Source organism: Castor canadensis, chromosome 1 (assembly GCF_047511655.1).
Source record: "Castor canadensis chromosome 1, mCasCan1.hap1v2, whole genome shotgun sequence".
Taxonomy (NCBI): domain Eukaryota; kingdom Metazoa; phylum Chordata; class Mammalia; order Rodentia; family Castoridae; genus Castor; species Castor canadensis.
The window spans coordinates 95,374,460-95,395,512 of NC_133386.1; the positions used below are offsets into that span (position 1 = coordinate 95,374,460).

At 37.3% G+C, this 21,053-nt stretch overlaps 1 protein-coding gene across 2 annotated transcripts in view; it reads left to right on the forward strand.

Annotated features, from left to right (window-relative positions):
* The window catches only part of Lmbrd1 (LMBR1 domain containing 1), a 114,236-nt gene that overhangs the window by 15,592 nt on the left and 77,591 nt on the right, over window positions 1-21,053 (forward strand). For both annotated transcript variants that reach the window (XM_074080471.1, XM_020159302.2), the window contains exon 3: window positions 4,002-4,062. In XM_074080471.1, coding sequence (XP_073936572.1) covers window positions 4,002-4,062 — 61 coding nt within the window. The remainder of the gene's footprint in view (window positions 1-4,001; window positions 4,063-21,053) is intronic.

Genomic DNA, 21,053 nt, shown 5'->3' on the forward strand with positions numbered 1-21,053 from the left:
TTTGACACTTTGATGGAAGGAGGGCTTTGAATTTGGGTACAAATGGAAGTAGGTTTTAGATATGATAGCAAGTTGAATGTGCTCCTGTCTTGGCTTCAAATTCTTTTAGAGGCTGGGTGTTTCTCCACCTTTGGCATTTTGTGCTGGATAATTCTTTGTTGTGGAAGATTCTTCTATGCATTGCAGATGGCTACCAGCATCCTTGATCTCCAGTTACTAGATGTTTGTAACACTCTGTGTCCCACCCATGCCTCCCTTTCCCAGTGCCTCCAGTCATTGGCAAATGCTGATGGGGAACAAAAGGATTTTGAATGAGAACCAGTGGTCTTAGGTGAAAGTGAGGAGAGTCATGTTGGAGTTTTAGGTTGGACAGAGGGTTTCAAAAAGTCATCTGGAAGAATAGGAAAAGGAATTTACATGTGTGATCTACTGTATTATTGTTAGGAAATTCATGTCCTTTTTCTTTCTTCTGAAATATTCTCATTTATTAGTTTCTATTTACTATTAGTTTTTTATTTTCCCACATTCCTTTAGGTTTTAAATGATTAAGGTTTCTTTTAGTTTGTACTTTGGGAAGCAACAGTTTATATAACATATCAAGAGCATAGTGTTTCTCAAAATGTTCACAAAGGAAGGTTTCATAAAGTAAGCTCTCTTGACAGTACATCAAATACTTTGGAGGCATGACAACGTATAAAAGCCAAATACACTAATAGTACTTGAATAATGTTGTATATTTTATACATTGTTGTAGTTTTAAAATAGTAACAGTTTTATTCTTGATTGCCTCAGGAATTAGTTCGAATAAGAACCTTGTAGAGGGAGAGATGTTAAATTTGAATGATTGTTTGTCTTTCAGTAACCTTCAGACTTCTAGTTTTAGTTTTTTTGTAAGATTGGGCTCTTGTCCAATTTAAAAATTTAACTTTTAAGTGGTTCTCAGTGAGGACATTGCTACCTCCTGGGACTGTCTTTTTGAACTTCTGTTTTGATGCACAAGTAATCCCTAAAGTAGCACAACTGTTAGGAGCTGAAGCTTTGTTGTGTACACACCCACTTGGACACCTAACTCACTGAGGAAAAAGTTCTCTCATTGCATAGGATTCTTTTCAGTACTTTCCAACTCTAGATGGGGTGAGCACTACTTATGGTTTATTTCATTTTTTCTGTATATGTTTGGATGTTTTTCTTTTATTACATTTTTAAAGACTAAGATTGCTTGCTCAAAAGTATTGGTTTGCAACTTGTTCTGTTTCCCCTGCTTAAAAGTACTTCATGGATATCCATCTATGCTTTTTTATAGATCTCATTGTTTTTAATGTCTACATGGTATTCTGTATTATGAATGTACAATAGTATGTTTTATCTTCTTTCCCCTGGACATTTAAATTGTCTCCATCTTCTTTTTTCTTTAAAAAATTTTTTATTTATTTATTTTTTTAAATCTGATGGGTTTATTTTGAGGATTAAATGATATAATGTATAGAATGTGCTTGACATATACCTGCTGTTTAGTAAGGGCTTAGTAAATAAATTTATTAGCAAGGGCTCAATGAAATCTTAATTTAGTGGAACAGTGTGCATGTGGATGAGGCTTGTCAATCTATGGGCCTGGATATTTCACTGGGGATCCCCACATGTTAGTATCTGTGGGTATTTTGTCACTGATCATTCTCTCATCTGGAAAGTAAATGAGTGGCTGCTGGTGTTCTCAGAGCCAAGTGAAGAAAGGGTTGGTAGACTATCACCATTTGGGATTTAATAAGTCTGAATTCATGCTTCCATTTTTAGAACAACATCTCTGCCCTCAGCTATGGCTTTTAAAAAAAAATTTAAATAACACTGCACTGAGTATCACTGGATAGAGAATTCTTAAGCAAAAATCATAGGTGCAGGCTGGAATTTACTGGTATAATGGGGTCAGCAGGTGCTCAGATTCATATTTTAATTTGATGTTTCCTAAGACATACTTTGTCCTAAAGTGCAGATGTTTCGATAGAGATACCTTAACCTCCTTTGTTCTCTCTTCTTATATGTCAGGCAGAAAAGAGGTCTTGCAGGTAAAGTAGATGAATGCTTTGTACTTGGGTCTCTAAGCTGAGTAGATGGGTTCATGGGTGCTAGGGCATTCTAATTGCTGAACACCTGAAGACTTTAGGCTGGTGGGGGTGGGGAGGGCAGTGGGGAGAAATGACCCAGACAATGTATGCACATGTGAATAAATTAATAAAAAAAAGAGAGACTTTAGTCTGCTTGGTCCCTTGAGTATTTGAAATTGAGTGTAGCTCCTCCTTGGTATGAAAGTGCAGTCCAATTTCCTCTCTTCTCTCTCCTCTCCTGTTCTGTCCTGTCATCTCCTGTCCTCTTCTCTCTTCTCCCCTCCCCTTCCCTCCCTTTCCTTTCTTTTCCTTTCCCAGCCCCCCCACAGACAGGAACCCAGGTTACCCAGGTTGGCCCCTAACTTCTACGGACAAGTGATCCTCCTTTCTCAACTTCCCAAGCAGCTGGAACTACTGGAACTACTGTGCACCATTGTGCACAGCTCAGTATATTGGGATTTTGATTGGTGTCATCTATTGTTTTTATGGATTAATTTGCGGGGGGGGATTGGTATTTATAATCTTTTCCTGTGGGAATTTGTGAGTTCCTATTTATTTAGATTTTTTTACAGTTTATAATTAAGTTAGTTTTCTTTATAATATAGTTAACAAGTTTTTTATCTGGCTTATTTTTAAGTTTTTTATATTCTTTATAGTTATTGTGAAATACTGTTTTTATTATGTGTCAAGGTTTTGCATTTGTAGAAGTTTGTATTTTCCACATTTTAATTTTTTTAGATACTCATTACTAGAGATATTTATAGGCAAGAAATTCATAGATGCTCATTACTAGAGATATTTGTAGGCAAAAAAGAGAAAAGATAATAAAGAAAAGAAACATAGTAAGTTTTTTAGGAGAATTAAATGTTGCTGTTCTTCCTTAAGAGCACCTGTAGAGGAATGTTTACATTGATTTGAACTCTTAAAATGTTCATAGAAGGTGGACCTGGATTTTGCTTTGGGCCTCATCACTTAATAGCAGTGACCAGTCCCATAGAATCTCCAGGTATAATTTCTCGTATACAGAATTTAAGGTATTAGACAAGTCTTGCCTTTGTACCTCAGTCCACTCAACAGTATATAGATTATTTTCTATTGAGAAGATTCATCTGGATTATGTTTTCTAAATTTAGTAATTAAGTAACAACTCATGGGATTAATGCAAAGGAGTTTTGATTATTTTCCATTTAGGTATTTTAAAAAAACTTAACATGCTCAAATCTTTCTAAAATGCAAATCCGATCTGTCGGTCTCTACCTAAATTCATCACTAGTTTTTGTTGCCCTTAGGACAAAGTCCAAATTACTATAACTGACAAGTCTCTCTAGCTATGTCCTTCCTTTCTTTCACTCTGCCCGACTTTTCTTACTTTTACAGAAGTTTTAATGAATGTGATTTAGCTTCTTGCATTTTTAAAAACCTGGTACGTACATGTCTTTCTCTGTTCCTTCTTTCTATCTTGTTTCCTTTTTCCTGAGGATATCCTTTCTTTCTTCAGTCTATGGTAATTTTGGGAAGTCATCTCTGATCTTCATTACTCTGAGTTAGTTGTTTTATTGTCTTTTTCTTTGTCTGAAACAGTCTCCCTATATTGTCCATGCTGGCCTTGAACACCTGATCCTCCTGCTCAGTACTCCTGCTCTCTGGAGTACTGAGATTGCAGTCCTGTGCCACCATGCCCAGCTGTCTTTTGTATTTGTGTTTCCCCAGAACTATGCTGTTATCACAGCATTCATGTATTGAAATTTATTTGTTCACTATTTGCCTCTCATTTTTTGAAGGCATAGACCATAACTTATTTGAGTTAAAGTTACACTTTAGAAGTGATAGTCATATTAAATCTTAATTATAATTCTTAGAAATGATGTTAAAATTAATGTTTTTGTTTCCTCTTTATCCTAGGACTGGGCTAATGGTAATGTCAGCAGACAGATTGAGGATACTGTATTATATGGTTACTATAGTAAGTATCTTTCAGTTTCATTTTCTATTTGGGCTGCTTAGTAAAATATAGAATAATTTTCTTATAATATATGGAATTTCTGTTTTCTACGTAAGAAATAAAGAATATGCATTCATTTTCACTATCCTAAAACCTTTTTTTTTTTCAATTTTATGTCTTTTTTTAAATTATTCATTTATTCACATGTGCATACATTGTTTGGGTCATTTCTCCCCTTTCCTCCTTTCCCCCCTTCCCCCTTCCTCTCTCACTTCAGGCAGATCCTGTTCTGCCCTTATCACTAATTTTGTTGAAGAAAAGACATAAGCATAATAAGGAAGACAAAGCATTTTTGCTAGTTAAGGATAGCTATATAGAGAGATTCCTAGCATTGCTTTCGTATACACATGTATTACAATCCATGTTGATTCATCTCTAGCTGATCTTTACACTGATTACTGATCCCCTTCTCATGTTAACCTCTGTTGCTTTAAGGTTTCTGTATTAGCTCCTCTGGAGTGGGGACATCAAACACTTTCAAGTTTTGGGTTTTCTACCTATTCCTATATCTCCCATATGTGCTCTCCCCTTGTCATGTGATCCAAGTCCAAACACAGTGCTGCATTTGCCCTAGATCTAAAGTCCGCATATGAAGGAGAACATACGATTTTTGATCTTCTGAGCCTGGCTGACCTTTTAAACCTATTTTGCCTCATTTAGGTTTACTTAACATTTTTTGGTGGGAGAGGGGTGGTTCAATTAAGTTACTTTCAATCTTAGGTCCCTTTTGTTAACATTACCAGTTTCCCACACTTGTGCTCTTGATTTAGTATCTTAATTTTCTAGAAATTTTTCCTAAGTACTGATAATAGTAGATTGCACTATCTGGAGCATTTTCTGAACAACTTCACTGTACTCTACAGAGCATTTTAATCCAAGGATTATGGTTGATTTGTCCTTCCTGTGTTCCTTCTCCCATTCATTCCTTCCCAGTATTAGAATAACCACCTAAGTGTTTCTTTCTCTTTCAGTAATCATGAAACTTACGTTTATAAAAATGTATAAATGCTGATTTAGGAAAAGTTTGTCATTGTCCATCAATAAATCAAGACGTTGAATAAGATTTCAGTAGGAAATTAAATTGGAATAATTTGAATAATTTTTTGAGTAATTTGAATAATTTTTAAATTTAGATGTTTTGGTTCTAGCTTGGACTATTTTTTCCTCATTTAAAATCTATAGGACCCATGGCGGTATATCCCTTTTGTATAGGTTTTAGAAAGATTCTTATAATATTTTAATGCAGAATTTAATATTTCTAATTAATATATTAAATGTATTATAAAATATAATTTTGGAACTATTGGATTGATTCTATGTTAAGTAGAATGCTGCTTGTTCAGTACAAATTTATTAGAATGCTATCAATTACTTCTTCAACAGTACTTTTGAGGGAGGCAGTCTGTCATCCGTGTGTCACTAAAGTCTAGCTATGCTGTAGTGCATGTGACGAGATGAGCTGTTTTGCACGTTAGTGAAGCCAAAGTCCCTGACCACATCCTACCACTGGACCCAGAAGCCAGGGACCAATCCACTGTAAGGAGGGTCACAAAACATTCATAAACCAGAATGTTACTTTGAGCAGCCATTTTCATTTGGTTCCATGGAAAGAATTAAACCCAGAGAAAAGAATTTTTTCATTGTTTATTCATTTATTCATATGTGCATACATTGTTTGGGCCATCTTTCCCCCTCGTTCCCCGCCACCTCCCTTTCCCCCAGCCCTCTTGCTTCTAGGAAGAGCCTGTTCTGTCTTCTTCTCCAATTTTGTTGAAGAGAAAACATAAGCGATAATAAGAAAGACATAGCATTTTTGCTAACTTGAGATAAGGATCGCTATACAGAGAGATTCCTAGCGTTGCTTCCATGCACATGTGCATTACAACCTGAATTGGTTCATCTCTACCAGACCTCGTCACTACTTCCTGGTCACCTTCTCATAGTGGCCTCTGTGAGTTTTAAGATTACTTTTTTAACTCCTCTGCAGTGGGCACATCAAACACTTTAAACTTTTAGGTATCGTTCCCTTTCCCTATTCCTCCTGTGTGCATCCTCCCCTTAGTGTGTGACCCATGTCAATAATATTACTGCATTAATTTTAGGTCTATAATCTGCATGTGAGGGAGAACATACAATTCTTGGTCTTCTGAGCCTGACTAACTTTGCTTAAAATGATGTTCTCCAGTTCTATCCATTTACGTGCGAATGTGAAAATTTCATTCTTTGTGGCTGAGTAAAATTCCATTGTGTATAAATACCACATTTTCTTAATCCATTTGTCAGTGGTGGGGCATCTTGGCTGTTTCCAGAACTTGGCTATTGTGAATAGTGCCGCAATAAACATGGGCATGCAGGTGCCTCTGGTGGAATCTAAGTTGCATTCCTTCAGGTATATCCCTAGGAGTGGTATTGCTGGATCATATGGCAGATCTATGTTTAGTTTTTAAGAAGCCTCCATAATGTTTTCCAAAGTGGTTGTACTAGCTTATATCCCACCAGCAGTGTCTAAGGGTTCCTTTTTCCCCCACATTCTCGCCAACATTTGTTATTGGTGGTGTTTTTGATGATACCTATTCTAACAGGGGTGAGGTGAAATCTTAGTGTGGTTTTGATTTGCATTTCCTTTATGGCCAGGGATGGTGAGCATTTTTTCATGTGTTTTTTGGCCATTTGGATTTCTTCCTTTAGAAAAGTTCTGTTTAGTTCATTTGCCTACTTCTTTATTGGTTCATTGATTTTGAAGGAGTTTACTTTTTTGAGCTCCATGTATATTCTGGTTATCAGTCCTTTGTCTGATATAAAGCCAGTGAATATTTTCTTCTACTCTGTGGGTGGTCTTTTCAGTTTAGAGACCATTTCTTTTGTGCAGAAGCTTTTTTAATTTCATGTAGTCCCATTTATCCATCCTTTCTCTTAGTTGCTGGGCTGCTGGAGTTCCTCTGAGGATTTCTTTGCCTATACCTATCGCTTCTGGAGTATTCCCTGCTGTTTCTTGTACTAACTTCAAGTTTTGGGATTAAGGATATTAAGGTCCTTAATCCATTTTGAGTTGATATTAGTACAGGGTGATAAACATGGATCTAGTTTCAGTTTTCTGCAGGCAGATAACCACTTTTCCCAGCAGCATTTGTTGAAGAGGCTGTCTCTTCTTCAACATATGTTTTTGGTGCCTTTGTCAAAAATAAGGTGGCAATAGCTTGTGGATTCATATCCGGGTCCTCTATTCTGTTCCACTGGTCTTCATATCTGTTTTCGTGCCAGTACCATACTGTTTTTATTGCTATGGCTCTGTAGTATAGTTTGAAGTTGGGTACTGTCATACCTCTAGTGTTACTCTTTTTGCTGAGTATTGCCTTGGCTATTCACGGTCTCTTGTGTTTCCAAATGAACTTTAGGGTAGATTTTTCAATCTCTGTGATGAATGTCACTGGGATTTTGAAGGGAACTTTATTCAACATGTAGATTGCTTTTGGTAGTATAGCCATTTTTTACTATGTTGATTCTACCAATCCATTATCACAGGAGATCTTTCCACCTTCTGTAGTCTCCCTCAATCTCTTTCTTCAGAGGTTTGTAGTTCTCCTTATTGAGGTCATTCACATCCTTTGTTAAGTTTACTCCTAGGTATTTGATTTTTTTTTTTTTGAGGCTATTGTAAATGGAATTGTTTTCCTATATTCTTTCTCAATTTGTTCATTGTTGGTGTATAGAAAAGCTAATAATTTTTGTAAGTTGATTTTGTATCCTGCCACCTAGCTGAAGCTGTTTATGGAGTCTGGGAGTATTTGGGTAGAGGTTTTTGGGTCTTTGAGGTATAGGATCATATCGTCTGCAAATAGGGATACATCGACAGTTTCTTTACCTATTTGTATTCCTTTTATTTCTTCTTGCCTTATTGCTCTGGCTAGGAATTCCAGGACTATGTTGAATAGGAGTGGGGATAGTGGGCAACCTTGTCTTGTTCCTGATTTTAGGGGAAATGGTTTCAGTTTTTCTCCACTTAGTATGATGTTGGCTATAGGTTTGTCATATGTAGCCTTTATAATGTTGGGGTACATTCCTTCTAGTCCTAGTTTTCTTAAAGCTTTTATCATGAAGTGATGTTGAATCTCAAAGACTTTTTCTGCATCTCTTGAGATGATTAAGTGGTTTTCGTCTTTGCTTCTATTAATGTGCTGTATTACATTTATTGGTTTGCGTATGTTGAACCACTCCTGTATCCCTGGGATGAAGCTGACTTAGTCATAGTGAGTGATCTTTCTGATATGTTATTTGATTAGGTTTACCATTACTTTATTAAGGATTTTTTGCATTGATGTTCATTAAGGAAATTGGCCTGTAGTTCTCCTTTTTGGATGTGTCTTTGTCTGGTTTTGGGATGAGTGTAATACTGGCTTCATAGAATGAGTTAGGCAGTGTTTCTTCCCTTTCTATTTCGTGGAAAGTTTAAGGAGAGTTGGTATTAGTTCTTCTTTGAAGGTCTGATAGAATTCAGCAGAGAGTCAGATGCTGGACTTTTCTTTTTTGGGAGACTCTTTATTACTGCTTCAATTTCATTTTGTGTTATGGATCTATTTAGTGACTAATATCCTCTTGATTCCATTTATTGATGGTCATAAGTATCTAGGAGTTTGTCCATTTCTTCAAGATTTTCAAATTTACTGGAATATAGGTTCTCAAAATAGTCTCTGATGATTCCCTGGATTTCCTTGGTGTTTGTTGTTATCTCCCCTTTTGTATTGCTTGTTTTACTGATTTGGGTCTTTCCCCTCCTTATTGTAGTCAGATTTGCCAGGGGTTAGTCAATCTTGTTTATTTTTTCAAAGAAGCAGCTTTTTGTTTCATTGATTCTTTGTATTTTTTTTTAATCTCTATTTCATTAGTTTTGGCCCTGATTTTTATTATTTTCTTTTCTTCTGCTTGTTTGGGTGACCTAATGTAGCATTAGGTCATTTATTTGAGCTCTTTCTGTCCTTTTAATGTATGCACTCATGACTATAAACTTACCTCTTAGGATTGTCTTTGCTGTGTGCCATGGGTTCTGGTAGGCTGTGTTTTCATTTTCATTAACTTTCAGGAACCTTTTAATTTCCTCTTCTGTTTCATCAATGACCCACTGATCATTGAGCAATGTGTATTCAGCTTCCAATTGTTTGCATGTTTTCTGCTGTTGTTTTTGTTGTTGAGTTCTAGTTTTAATGCATTGTGATCAGATAGAGTGCAGGGGATTGCTTCTGTTTTCTTATATTTGCTGAGGCTTGCTTTGTGCCCTAAGATATTATCAATTTTGGAGAAAGTTCCATGAACTTCTAAGAAGAATGTATATTGTGTGAATGTTGGATGAAATATTCTGTAGACATGAGTTAGGTCAATTTGATCTATGCTGTGATTTAGTTCCAGAATTTCTTTATTGATTTTATGTTTGGATGACCTATTTATTGGTGATGGGGTGAATTAAAGTTTCCCACTACCAGTGTGTTAGAGGCTATATGTGCTTTTAAGTAGGTTTGATGAAGCATACTTCTTTAGAATATGTTTGATGAAATTGGGTGCACTGACATTGGGTGCATATAGTTTAATAATTGTTGTTTCCTTTTGGTGTATTTCCCTTTTTATTAGTATGAAGTGTCATATTTTATCTTGTTGGATCAATATAAGTTTGAAGTCTACTTTGTCTGATATATGTATTGCTATTCCTGCCTGTTTTAGGGGGCCATTGGTTTGGGAAATCATCTTCCAGCCTTTTACCCTAAGCCATTGTTTCTGTCAATTTGATGGATTGCCTGTAAACAACAGATTGTTGGATCTTCCTTTTACATGCAGTTTGTCAAAAGGTGTCTTTTGATGGGGCAGTTGAGTCTGTTGACATTCAGTGTTAATATTGATAGGTATGTGGTTACTCCAGACATTTAGTTGTTTTTATTGTTTAAGGGCTTGATTGTGTGCAGCTGAATCAAGGATACTCTCTGATTCCTTGTCTTTTCTTTTTCTGTGGTTTGATACTACCCGTCCTCTTGTGGTTTTGTTTGCTTTCATTTTCTGTGCAGAATTCCTTGAAGAATCTTTTGTATTGGTGGCTTGGTAGTCATATATTAGTTTAATTTCTGCTTATTGTGGAAGATTTTTTTTTTGCTCCATCTATTTTGAATGATAGTTTTGCTGGGTAGAGTATCCTAGGGTTGAAGTTATTTTCATTCAGTGCCCAAAATACCTCACTCTATGCCCTTCTTACTTTTAAGGTTTCTGTTGATAAATCTGCTGTGATTTTGATGGATTTACCTTTATATTTTATTTGTTTTTTCTCTCTTACAGGCTTCAGTATTGTTCCTCTGTTCTTTGTGCTTGTTGTTGTAATGATAATATGCTGTGTGGAGCTTCTATTTTGGTCAAGTCTCTTTGGTGTTCTGGAGGCCTCATGTACCTGAATGGCAAAACTTTCTTGAGATTTGGAAATTTTCTGTTATTATTTTATTGAATGTATTACGAATCCCTTTTGCTTGGACGTCTTCTCCTTCTTCGATATCCATAATTCTCAGGTTTGTTCTTTTGATGGAGTCACTGAGTTCTTGCATATTTCTTTCACATCTCTTGAGTTGTTTGACTAACATTTCTTCAGTTTTTTCTTTAACTTCTATTTTATCTTTGAGTTCTGAGAGTCTGTCTTCCACTTGTTCTAGTCTGCTGTAGTGGCCTTTCACTGTGTTTTGTGTTTCTGTTTGATTCTTTTTTCTGAGGTTTTCCATATCTTGGGTCACCCCCTCTTTAATATTTTTTGTTTTCATCTTCATTTCATTTCTCTCTCTACTTATAGTGTTCTCTGTTTCACTTTGGTGTTTAGTTAGGGCACCTCTAAGTTCATTTATTTGTTTCTGTGTCTTCTCGTGTTCTATATTTTTCATGTCTTGAAATTTCTTGAGTGCATCTTGTATAATTTGGTTAACCATGTCTACTAACATCTCCATGAAATTCTCAGTGATTTCTTGCAATATTTCTTCTTTGAGGGTGTTTTTGTAGGCATCACTGGGTTCCTTTGAGTCATTTATCATTGTTTTGTTTTGGTCAGTAAGTGGGTATCCTTTTATTCATTTCCCTCTGAATCCTGTATTAAATTAATGTTTTGGCAAGAGTGATTTCCTTCCATTCTTCTTCCCATCACTCCACTTATATTGTACAACTATGTTATGGATAGGGTGGTTGGTGTTTTCTTTCCCTTGATTTAATTTTTGTGTTGTGGCTATATTGTTTTTTAGCTAGGTTGGTGCTACTTCTGTCCCTGGTCTGGAGGTGTAATTTAGCAATATCTAATTCTCAGCTTCAATGCCTGACCAGTTGTTTATATATTATATAGAAGATCCTTTGGTGGTATTATCTATAAACAGTGGGCAGTAGGAGTTTGTTAGGCTAGGTATAGAAATTTGGGGAATTGGTTAGGGTAGTCCTGAAAGGAGAAGCAGTAAGTGGGGTGGGTGTGTTTTGGTGTATTTCTGTTGTGGTGGTGTTGGGTGCTTGTATCAGGGATTGCAGGGGGTTGGGCTTGTATAATAGTGGTACAGTAGATTGGTCAGTAGGTGGTGAGTGTGTAGGAGGCAGGGGTAGTGTGATAGGGTGGGACAGAATGGGAGGGGAAAGTGAGTGCAGGGGGAGAGAGTGGATGAGAAGGGTCAGAAAGAGTAGTTGGGAAGGAGAGCAATGGATTTTAGCACAGGAGAAGGAGGGAGAGTGAAGGGGGTGAGAGAAGGGATGAGAAGATAGTGATGGTAAAGTTGATAGTACAGAAAGAAAAAAAGAAAATAGGAATAAAAATTAAAAACCCACAATAATATAACAAACAAACAGAAAAACAGGAAAAAAAAAAAAACCACCATAAAAAACCACCAGGTTCCGGAACAATGGAATTTCAGTCTTGGTTTAAGGTCTAAAGTTACTCCTTCAGTATCCAGTCCTGGTATTGGCATATAAGCAGAAGCTCTGATGTGGTGTCACCAAGTGACTGGCTTGTGAGTAGTGTTTTGTTCTTCTTTTTACCAGTTTAATTGAAATTGTGAGGTGTGGTAGGTTTCCCAGATCATGCAGGGTGGTCGGAGCTATTATTTTCCCAGCTGACAGCTGTGTTATCCTTCAGCTGCAGTTATTTGGTCAACTCCTCCCCCAGTGAGGTAGGGCAGTTCAATTTTTGAATGCTACCATCTGGGTCAGGCGATCAGCTCTGTGATCCACTACCTGCCCTGTTTTGGAGGTGGCTTATTGCTGTGTTTGTTTACTGAGGATTCATTGCTTGGAGTTTAGTTCTTCACCCCTCCCCCTTTCTCTGGGGCAGGTTCAGCTTGCCACCCACTTCTCTGCTGTCCATGCTAGATTACAGTTTGCTGTTTGTTTTTCAGTTTTGCAGGGCATTTTGGGTTTGGATGCTGCTCTGTGGCTCAGGAGATCAGCTCTGTGGTTCACTACCTACACTGTTTTGGGGAGTGGCTTATCACCTGCCCACTGTCAGTCTTTGCTTCCTTTCCTGTGTTTATTTACTGAGAGTTGGGCACTGAGAGTTTAGTTCTTTGCCCCACCCCCCTTTTCTGGGGCATGTTCAGAGTGCCACCAGCCCCCTCTGCTGTTTATGCTTGATCATAGTTCACTATTTATTTTTCAGTTTTGTTGTAAGGGGATCAGACTGCCCTGGGGCTGCGCTGGTTTATGTTCTGGGGTGTATGGGGAGTTCCATGTGGTGTGTGGTGCTCACCTGCTGGTTCTGTCAGTTGGCATGCAGGCAGGTGTGGAGCTGACAGTGGTGGCAGTGGTGGAGGTGAGAAATGGTGCCAAACTTTCTCAGTGCAGCGTGGTGTGGGGAGGCTTTCCACAGGCTAGTGGTTCAGGATGTAGAAAGTTTGGTTCTGGTTGATGCTTTATTTCCACTTGATGGAGGAAGGAGAAGAGAGGGAAAATTAGAAAAAAATATTGCCATGGAGGAGGAGGGTTTCCCTGGGGCCAGACCCACCTTGCAGGCTGTGCTGTGGGTCACAACTATTAGGTGCAATTAAAGGTTGATTTGAGGGTCAGTCTTTGAATTTTTTCCTGCACCTAATGTGATGGCAATTACTATTTTGGCTAAATGCAGTCAGAATTATGCAAGTGTGGCTCCAACATTTCATAGAGGTTTTTGGAGTCATGGAGCTCAGGCTTTCTGCTTCCATACCCTAGTTGCCATCTTGGATCCTCCCTAGAATTGTTTTTCCTCAGTCCTTCTAAGGGTGGAATGTTCTTAATCCTCTCAAGGATAATGTGTTCTTACTATCATTTTAAATGCATAGGAGATAAGTTAATTATTGCTGCCTAGGAGCTTAGGGTTTACTTCTCTGCAGAACTTAGGTTGTGGTCAAAAATGTAATTGCCTTGGGATAGAGTAGTTGAGTTTAAGGGGAAAACTTGCATGAAAAGCCAGATTACAAATGGCTTTCCTGATGACTATGAAAACTTAATTAAATATTAGCATTATTGTTATGAAGTTAGTCATGTTCACGTCTGGTATGGCTAATAGACTCTTAACTCTGATTTAGTGGGAACTACAGCTGGAAGCCTAAAAGGATTGTATAGCTTCTAAAACAGTTACTGTCCTCAAGCCCAGCTGTTTCTCCTGAAATGTTACATACTATGTAATTGCCTGTTACAAGTCTTCTCCTAGAACCTGAGAACTAAAAACTCCCAAAGCTGCTGTTGCTTTTTACTAGAGTTTGAACTCAGGGCTTTGGGTTTGTTAGGCAGGTGCTCTACCACTGGCCACATCCTGAGCATTTTTTTACTTTAGTTATTTTTCAGGTAGGGTCTTACATTTTTGCTTCTGGGTGGCCTCAGAGCACAATTCTATCTATGCTTCCTATTTAACTGGAATGGGGATTGACGGGCTTGTTGATTGAGACGGAGGGGGGTTTCACTAGCACCCTCCCCCAACTGAGATCCTCCTGATCTCTGTCTCCCAGGAGCTGGCATTACAGGTGTGTACCACCATACGTGCCTGCCTCACGCCACTGTTTTATCCACTGTCTGCCAAATTCTACAGTGCATCTGATCTCTCCTAATATATGAACATACTACATTGTTCAGCCTTGCCAGGCACTATGCAAGACATTCCCATTTAACATTTTATTTGATGTACATGAATGTTCCCTCACACTTTTGTATTTTCTGCATTTTACAGATGAATAAGTTGATATTAAATATCACCTTCTTCTGCTGGAAGCGTGGCCCAAGTGGTAGAGTACCTACCTAGCAAGCACAAGGCCTTAAGTTCAACCCCCCACACACACCCGGGGGACAAAAAAAGATCACCTTGTTAGTGAATGGCAGAGCCCCTGGTATTAAGATACTTCCTTTTAGTAGTTCTGGGGATTTCACCTGTGGGAATGATTGGCAGCATTGAGGCTCTAGGGCAGCTTTAGAAATCATCTGGAGACCTTTTAAGCAATACAGAACCCTAGATTGTGTCCAGAGAAATTCTGACTTACTGGTGTGATGGCAGCAGCTTGGTAATCTGTTACTAAAAAGTTCATGGTGTTGATCCTGACTTTAGCACTGCTAGTTCGGGAACCAGTGGCCAAGGGCAGTGTTGTTTTCTAAGATGTCTTGAGTGCATGTGTGATGAGAGACAGGTTTGGGGGACAGGGAAACTAAGCACTGGATCTCTGAGATCTACTGTGCTACTACTGCAGCTCCCTGTGTGTTTTCTACAGGAAAGCATTGTATTATCAAATCATTTGGCAATCACTTTTCTAGACTACTATACTTAATGTTCAGTGGCTTAATCAGTGATTACTTAAAGTAGATTGTACACATCCTGAAACTGCTGCTTCAGGGTGTTTCTTAGACTTGTCAGGTTTTTTTTTTGTTTGTTTTTAGGTGCCAATTTAGGTGCTAGTTTAGATGCCAGTTGATTTTCAGTAGAAGAAAAGTGGTCAAAAATGAAAATGCTTTTAATAGTGTTAACTACCTTCAAGTTTCCGATTGGAATTTATTCTTTCAGTGCCTTTTCATCCTCCATTTTTAAAATTCACTTTTATTTACTTTGATTGTATCTCTTACTCATGTGTAATTTCTGACATTATTCCTTTTTCATTTAGAAAATATTGATCCACTAAATAATAATAGGTCTTTCAAATGCCATATATCATTGTGCATTGAAAAACACATAAAATAATCATGACTATTTTTGTTAGAAAAGTCATGTATTGGGAAGTGATAAAACTCAAAGTCTCAAAGTGATAGATTCAAGTTTTCCCAAATTCTCGTTTTTGTCTTAAAAGTTTGAGTATTGTCATTGCTAACAAATACTATCAGTCATTTACTTGTCGCATTGTTTTGTTCTGTTGTTTTTTTTTGGTTTTTTCATGTTTAAGGATATTTATTGCTTGCTGGTAGCAGTGATTTGAGAAACCTAGAAGTAGCTAGTAAAGATTAATGGACACATATATAATACTATGCAACAATTGGAAGCAGTAAGTTATTTATAGCTTCATAGGTTATGAAAACATTTTGAGGCTTAAAAAATAATCCTGTCTACAATATAATAACATGTAAACAAATTTACAACCTGGACTAAAATACTACTTTTTCAAGCGAGCATACTCAAATTGTTGTGTGAAGCACATTAGAATGGTGGTTTTAACAGGAAGATTAGTGGCAGTGTGGCTGGGGAAACATGAGTAAAAAGTGAAAGAAAGCACAAAAAGACCTTGCTAAACTGGTACTGAGTGTACTGTAAACTGAACAGTAAGATGAATTCAAATCTTTGGATTAGAGGCACAACCCCCATCCTAACTCCAAATCATTGCTTCACTTTTTGTAGTGCTGGTATTCAGGGCTAAATCACTATACTTCTCACAGCTTTAGGTTCCTGAAGTATAAAAAGTGATGAAAAATAATCTCCCAATTCTTTTATTTTTTTCTTTATTCATTTCTTCATTTGTGCATACATTGTTTGGGTCATTTCTCCTCCCTGCCCCCTCACTCTCCTCACTGCCCCCCTTGCTTCCAGGCAAACCTGTTCTGCCCTCTTCTCCAATTTTGTTGAAGAGAAGACATAAGCAATAATAAAAAAGACAAAGCGTTTTTTCTAGTTAAGGATAGCTGTACAGACAGAGTCCTAGTATTGTTTCCATGCACACGTGTATTACAACCTGAATTGATTCATCTCTACCTGACATCTTCACTACTTCCCAGTTACCTTGCCATATTTACCTCTGTCACTTTAAGGATACTGTATTAGCATCTCTGCAGTGGGGACATCAAATACTTTCAAGTTTTGGGTTTTGTACCTATCCCTATTCCTTCCATATGTGCTCTCCCCTTAGCATGTGACCCAAGTCCAACAACATTACTGCATTTGCCCTAGATTTGAAGTCCATATATTGAGGGAGAACTTATGATTTATGGTCTTCTGAGCCTGGATTACTTTGCTCAGAATGACATTCTCCAGTTCCATCCATTTACTTGCCAATGATAAGATTTCATTCTTCTTCATGGTTGAGTAAAATCCCATTTTGTATAAATATCACATTTTCTTAATCCATTTGTCAGTAGTGGGGCATCTTCCTTGTTTCCATAACTTGGCTATTGTGAATAGCTCTGTAATAAACATGGGTGTGCAGGTGCCTCTGGAGTAACCTGAGTCGTATTCCTTTGGGTATATCCCCAGGAGTGGGATTGATGGATCATATGGCAGATCTGTGTTTAGATTTTTCAAGAAGCCTTCATATTGTTTTCTAGAGTGTTTGCACTAGCTTGCATTCTCAGTGGCAGTGTCTGAGGGTTCCTTCTTCCCCACATCCTTGCCAATACCTGTTGTTGGTGGTGTTTTTCGTGATAGCTATTCTAACAGGAGTGAGGTGGAATCTTAATGTGGTTTTGATTTGCATTTCCTTTATGGCCAGAGATGGTGAGCATTTTTTCATGTGTATTTTGGCCATTTGAATTTGTTCTGTTGAAAAGTTTCTGTTTAGTTTGGTTGCCCATTTCTTCATTGGTTCATTGATTTTGGAGGAGTTTAGTTTTAGAGCTCCATGTATATTCAGGTTTTCAGTCCTTTGTCTGATGTATAGCTGGCAAATATTTTCTCCCACTCTGTGGGTGGTCTCTTCAGTTTACAGACCATTTCTTTTGTTGTGCAGAAAACTTCTTAGTTTTGGGTCTGATATTAAGGTCCTTGATCCATTTTGAGTTGATTGTGTTTTCATTTTCATTAACTTCCAGGAACCTTTTAATTTCCTATTTTATTTCATCAATGACCCACTGATTATTGAGCAATGTGTTGTTCAGCTTCCAATTGTTTGCATGTTTTCTGTTGTTTTTGTTGTTGAGTTCTAGTTTTAATGCATTGTGATCAGATAGAATGCATGGGATTATATCTGTTTTCTTATATTTGCTGAGACTTGCTTTGTGCTGTAAGATATGATCAATTTTGGAGACAGTTCCATGGACTGCTAAGAAGAATGTATATTCTGCAGAAGTTAGATGAAATATTCTGTAGACATCAGCTAGGTCCATTTGATCTATGGTGTGCTTTAGTTTTAGAATTTCTTTGTTGATTTTTTGCTTGGATTTACCTATATATTGGTGATAGGGGATTATTAAAGTGTTCCACTACCACTGTGTTGGAGTCTATATATGTTTTTAGGTCCTTCAGAGTATGTTTGATGACATCGGGTGCACTGACTTTGGGTACATATCAGTTTATAATTGTTATTTCCTTTTGGTGTATTTCTCCTTTTATTAGTATTGAGTGTCCTTCTTTATCTCATTTGATCAGTGTAAGTTTGAAGTCTACTTTGTCTGAGATAAGTATTGCTATTCCTGCCTGTTTTCAGGGCCATTAGCTTGGTAAATCTTCTTCTAGCCTTTCACCCTAAACCAGTGCTTGTTCCTGTCAATGAGATGGGTCTCCTGTAAACAACTTATTGTTGGATCTTCCTTTTAATTCCAGTTTGCCAGACAGTGTCTTTTGATGGGGTGTTAAGTCCATTAACATTCACTGTTAATATTGATAGGTATGTGGTGATTCCTGTCATTTAGTTGTTTTTGTTGTTTAAGGGTTTGATTGTGTGCAGCTGAATCAGTGTTACTCTCTGATTCCTTGTCTTTTCTTCTCCTGTGGTTTGGTACCATCTGTCCTCTCATGGTTTTGTTTGTTTTCATTTTCTGTGTGCAGAACTCTTTGGAGAATCTTTTGTAGTGGTGGCTTGGTGGTCATATATGTTTTAGTTTCTGCTTATCATGGAAGACTTCTATTGTTCCATCTATTCTGAATGATAGTTTTGCTGGATAGAGTATCCTAGGGTTGAAGTTATTTTCATTTGGTGCCCAGGATACCTCACTGCATACCCTTCTTGCTTTTAAAGATTCTGTTGAGAAATCTGCTGTGATTTTGACGGGATTACCTTAATGTTATTTTTTTTTTATCTCTTACAGCCTTCAATATTCTTTCTCTGTTCTCTGTGCTTGTTGTTTTAATGATAATATGTGTTGGGGTAATTCTATTTTAGTCAAGTCTGTTTGGTGTCCTGGAGGCTTCCTGAACCTTAATGGGCATAGCTTTCTGAAGATTTTGGAAATTTTCTTTTTATTTTTTTAATTTTTATTTTATTCATATATGCATACAATGTTTGGGTCATTTCTTCCCCCCTTTCCCCCCACTCCTTCCCTTACCCTCTCCTTATCCCTCGATACCCAGCAGAAACTATTTTGCCCTTATCTCTAATTTTGTTGTAGAGAGAGTATAAGCAATAATAGGAAGGAACAAGGGTTTTTGCTAGTTGAGATAAGGATAGCTATACAGGGAGTTCACTCGCATTGATTTCCTGTACATGTGTGCTACCTTTTAAGTTAATTCTTCTCAAACTAACCTTTTCTCTAGTTCCTGGTCCCCTTCTCCTATTGGCCTCAGTTGCTTTAAAGTATCTGCTTTAGTTTCTCTGCGTTGAGGGCAATAAATGCTATCTAGTTTTTTGGGTGTCTTACCTATCCTCATACCACCCTTGTATGCTCTTGCTTTATTTATCATGTGATCCAAGTCCAATCCCCTTGTTGTGGTTGCCCTTGATCTAATGTCCACATATGAGGGAGAACATATGAGTTTTAGTCTTTTGGGCCAGGCTAACCTCACTCAGAATGATGTTCTCCAATTCCATCCATTTACCTCTGAATGATAACATTTCATTCTTCTTCATGGCTGCATAAAATTCCATTGTGTATAGATACCACATTTTCTTAATCCATTCGTCAGTGGTGGGGCATCTTGGCTGTTTCCATAACTTGGCTATTGTGAATAGTGCCACAATAAACATGGGTGTGCAGGTGCCTCTAGAGTAACATGTGTCACATTCTTTTGGATATATCCCCAAGAGTGGTGTTGCTGGATCATATGGTAGAAAATATTTAGATTTTTAGGAAGCCTCCAAATTTTTTTCCAGAGTAGTTGTACTAGTTTACATTCCCACCAGCAGTGTAGGAGGGTTTTTTTTTCCCCACATCCTTGCCAACACCTGTTGTTAGTGGTGTTGCTAATGATGACTATTCTAACAGGGTGAGGTGGAATTTATTGTGCATTTAATTTGCATTTCCTTTATTGCTAGAGATGGTGAGCATTTTTTCATGTGTTTTTTGGCCATTTGAATTTCTTCTTTTGAGAAAGTTCTGTTTAGTTCACTTGCCCGTTTCTTTATTGGTTCATTAATTTTGGGAGAATTTAGTTTTTTAAATTCCCTATATATTCTGGTTATCAGTCCTTTGTCTGATGTGTAGCTGGCAAATACTTTTTCCCACTCTGTGTGTTCTTTTCAGTTTAGAGACCATTTCTTTTGTTGAGCATAAGCTTTTTAGTTTCATGAAGTGCCATTTATCTATGAAGTCTCTTAGTTGCTGAGCTGCTGGGGTTCCATTGAGAAAGTTCTTGCCTGTACCTATTAATTCCAGAGTATTTCCTAGTCTTTCCTGTACCAACTTTAGAGTTTGAGGTCTGATACTAAGATCCTTAATCCATTTTGAGTTAATATTGGTAGGGTGATATACATGAATCTAGTTTCAGTTTTTTGCAGACTGCTAACCAGTTTTCCCAGCAGTTTTTGTTGAAGAGGCTGTCTTTTCTCCATCATATATTTTTAGCGCCTTTGTCAAACACAAGTTGGTTATAGTTGTGTGGCTTCATATCTGGGTCCTCTATTCTGTTCCACTGGTCTTCATGTCTGTATTTGTGCCAGTCCATGCTGTTTTTATTGTTATTGCTTTGTAATATAGTTTGAAGTCGGGTATCATGATACCTCCATCCTTGTTCTTTTGACTGAGTATTGCCTTGGCTATTCTTGGCCTCTTGTGTTTCCATATAAATTTCACGGTAGATTTTTCAATCTCTTTAATGAATGTCATTGGGATTTTGATGGGAATTGCATTAAACATGTAGATTACTTTTGGGAATATAGACATTTTTATTATATTGATTCTACCAATCCATGAGCATGGGAGATCTCTCCACTTTCTATAGTCTTCCTCAATCTCTTTCTTCAGAAGTGTATAGTTTTCCTAGTAGAGGTTGTTCACATCCTTTGTTAAGTATACACCTAGGTATTTGATTTTTTTTTTTGAGGCTATTGTAAATGGAATTGTTTTCATATATTCTTTCTCTGTTTTTTCATTATTAGTGTATAGAAATGCTAATGATTTTTCAGTTGATTTTCTATCCTGCTACCTTGCTATAGCTATTGATGGTGTCTAGGAGCTTCTGAGTAGAGTTTTTTGGGTCTTTAAGGTATAGGATCATGTCGTCTGCAAATAGGGATATTTTGACAGTTTCTTTACCTATTTGTATTCCTTTTATTCCTTCTTCTTGCCTAATTGCTCTGGCTAGGAATTCCAGTACTATATTGAATAAGAGTGGAGATAGTGGGCATCCTTGTCTAGTTCCTGATTTTGGAGGGAATGCT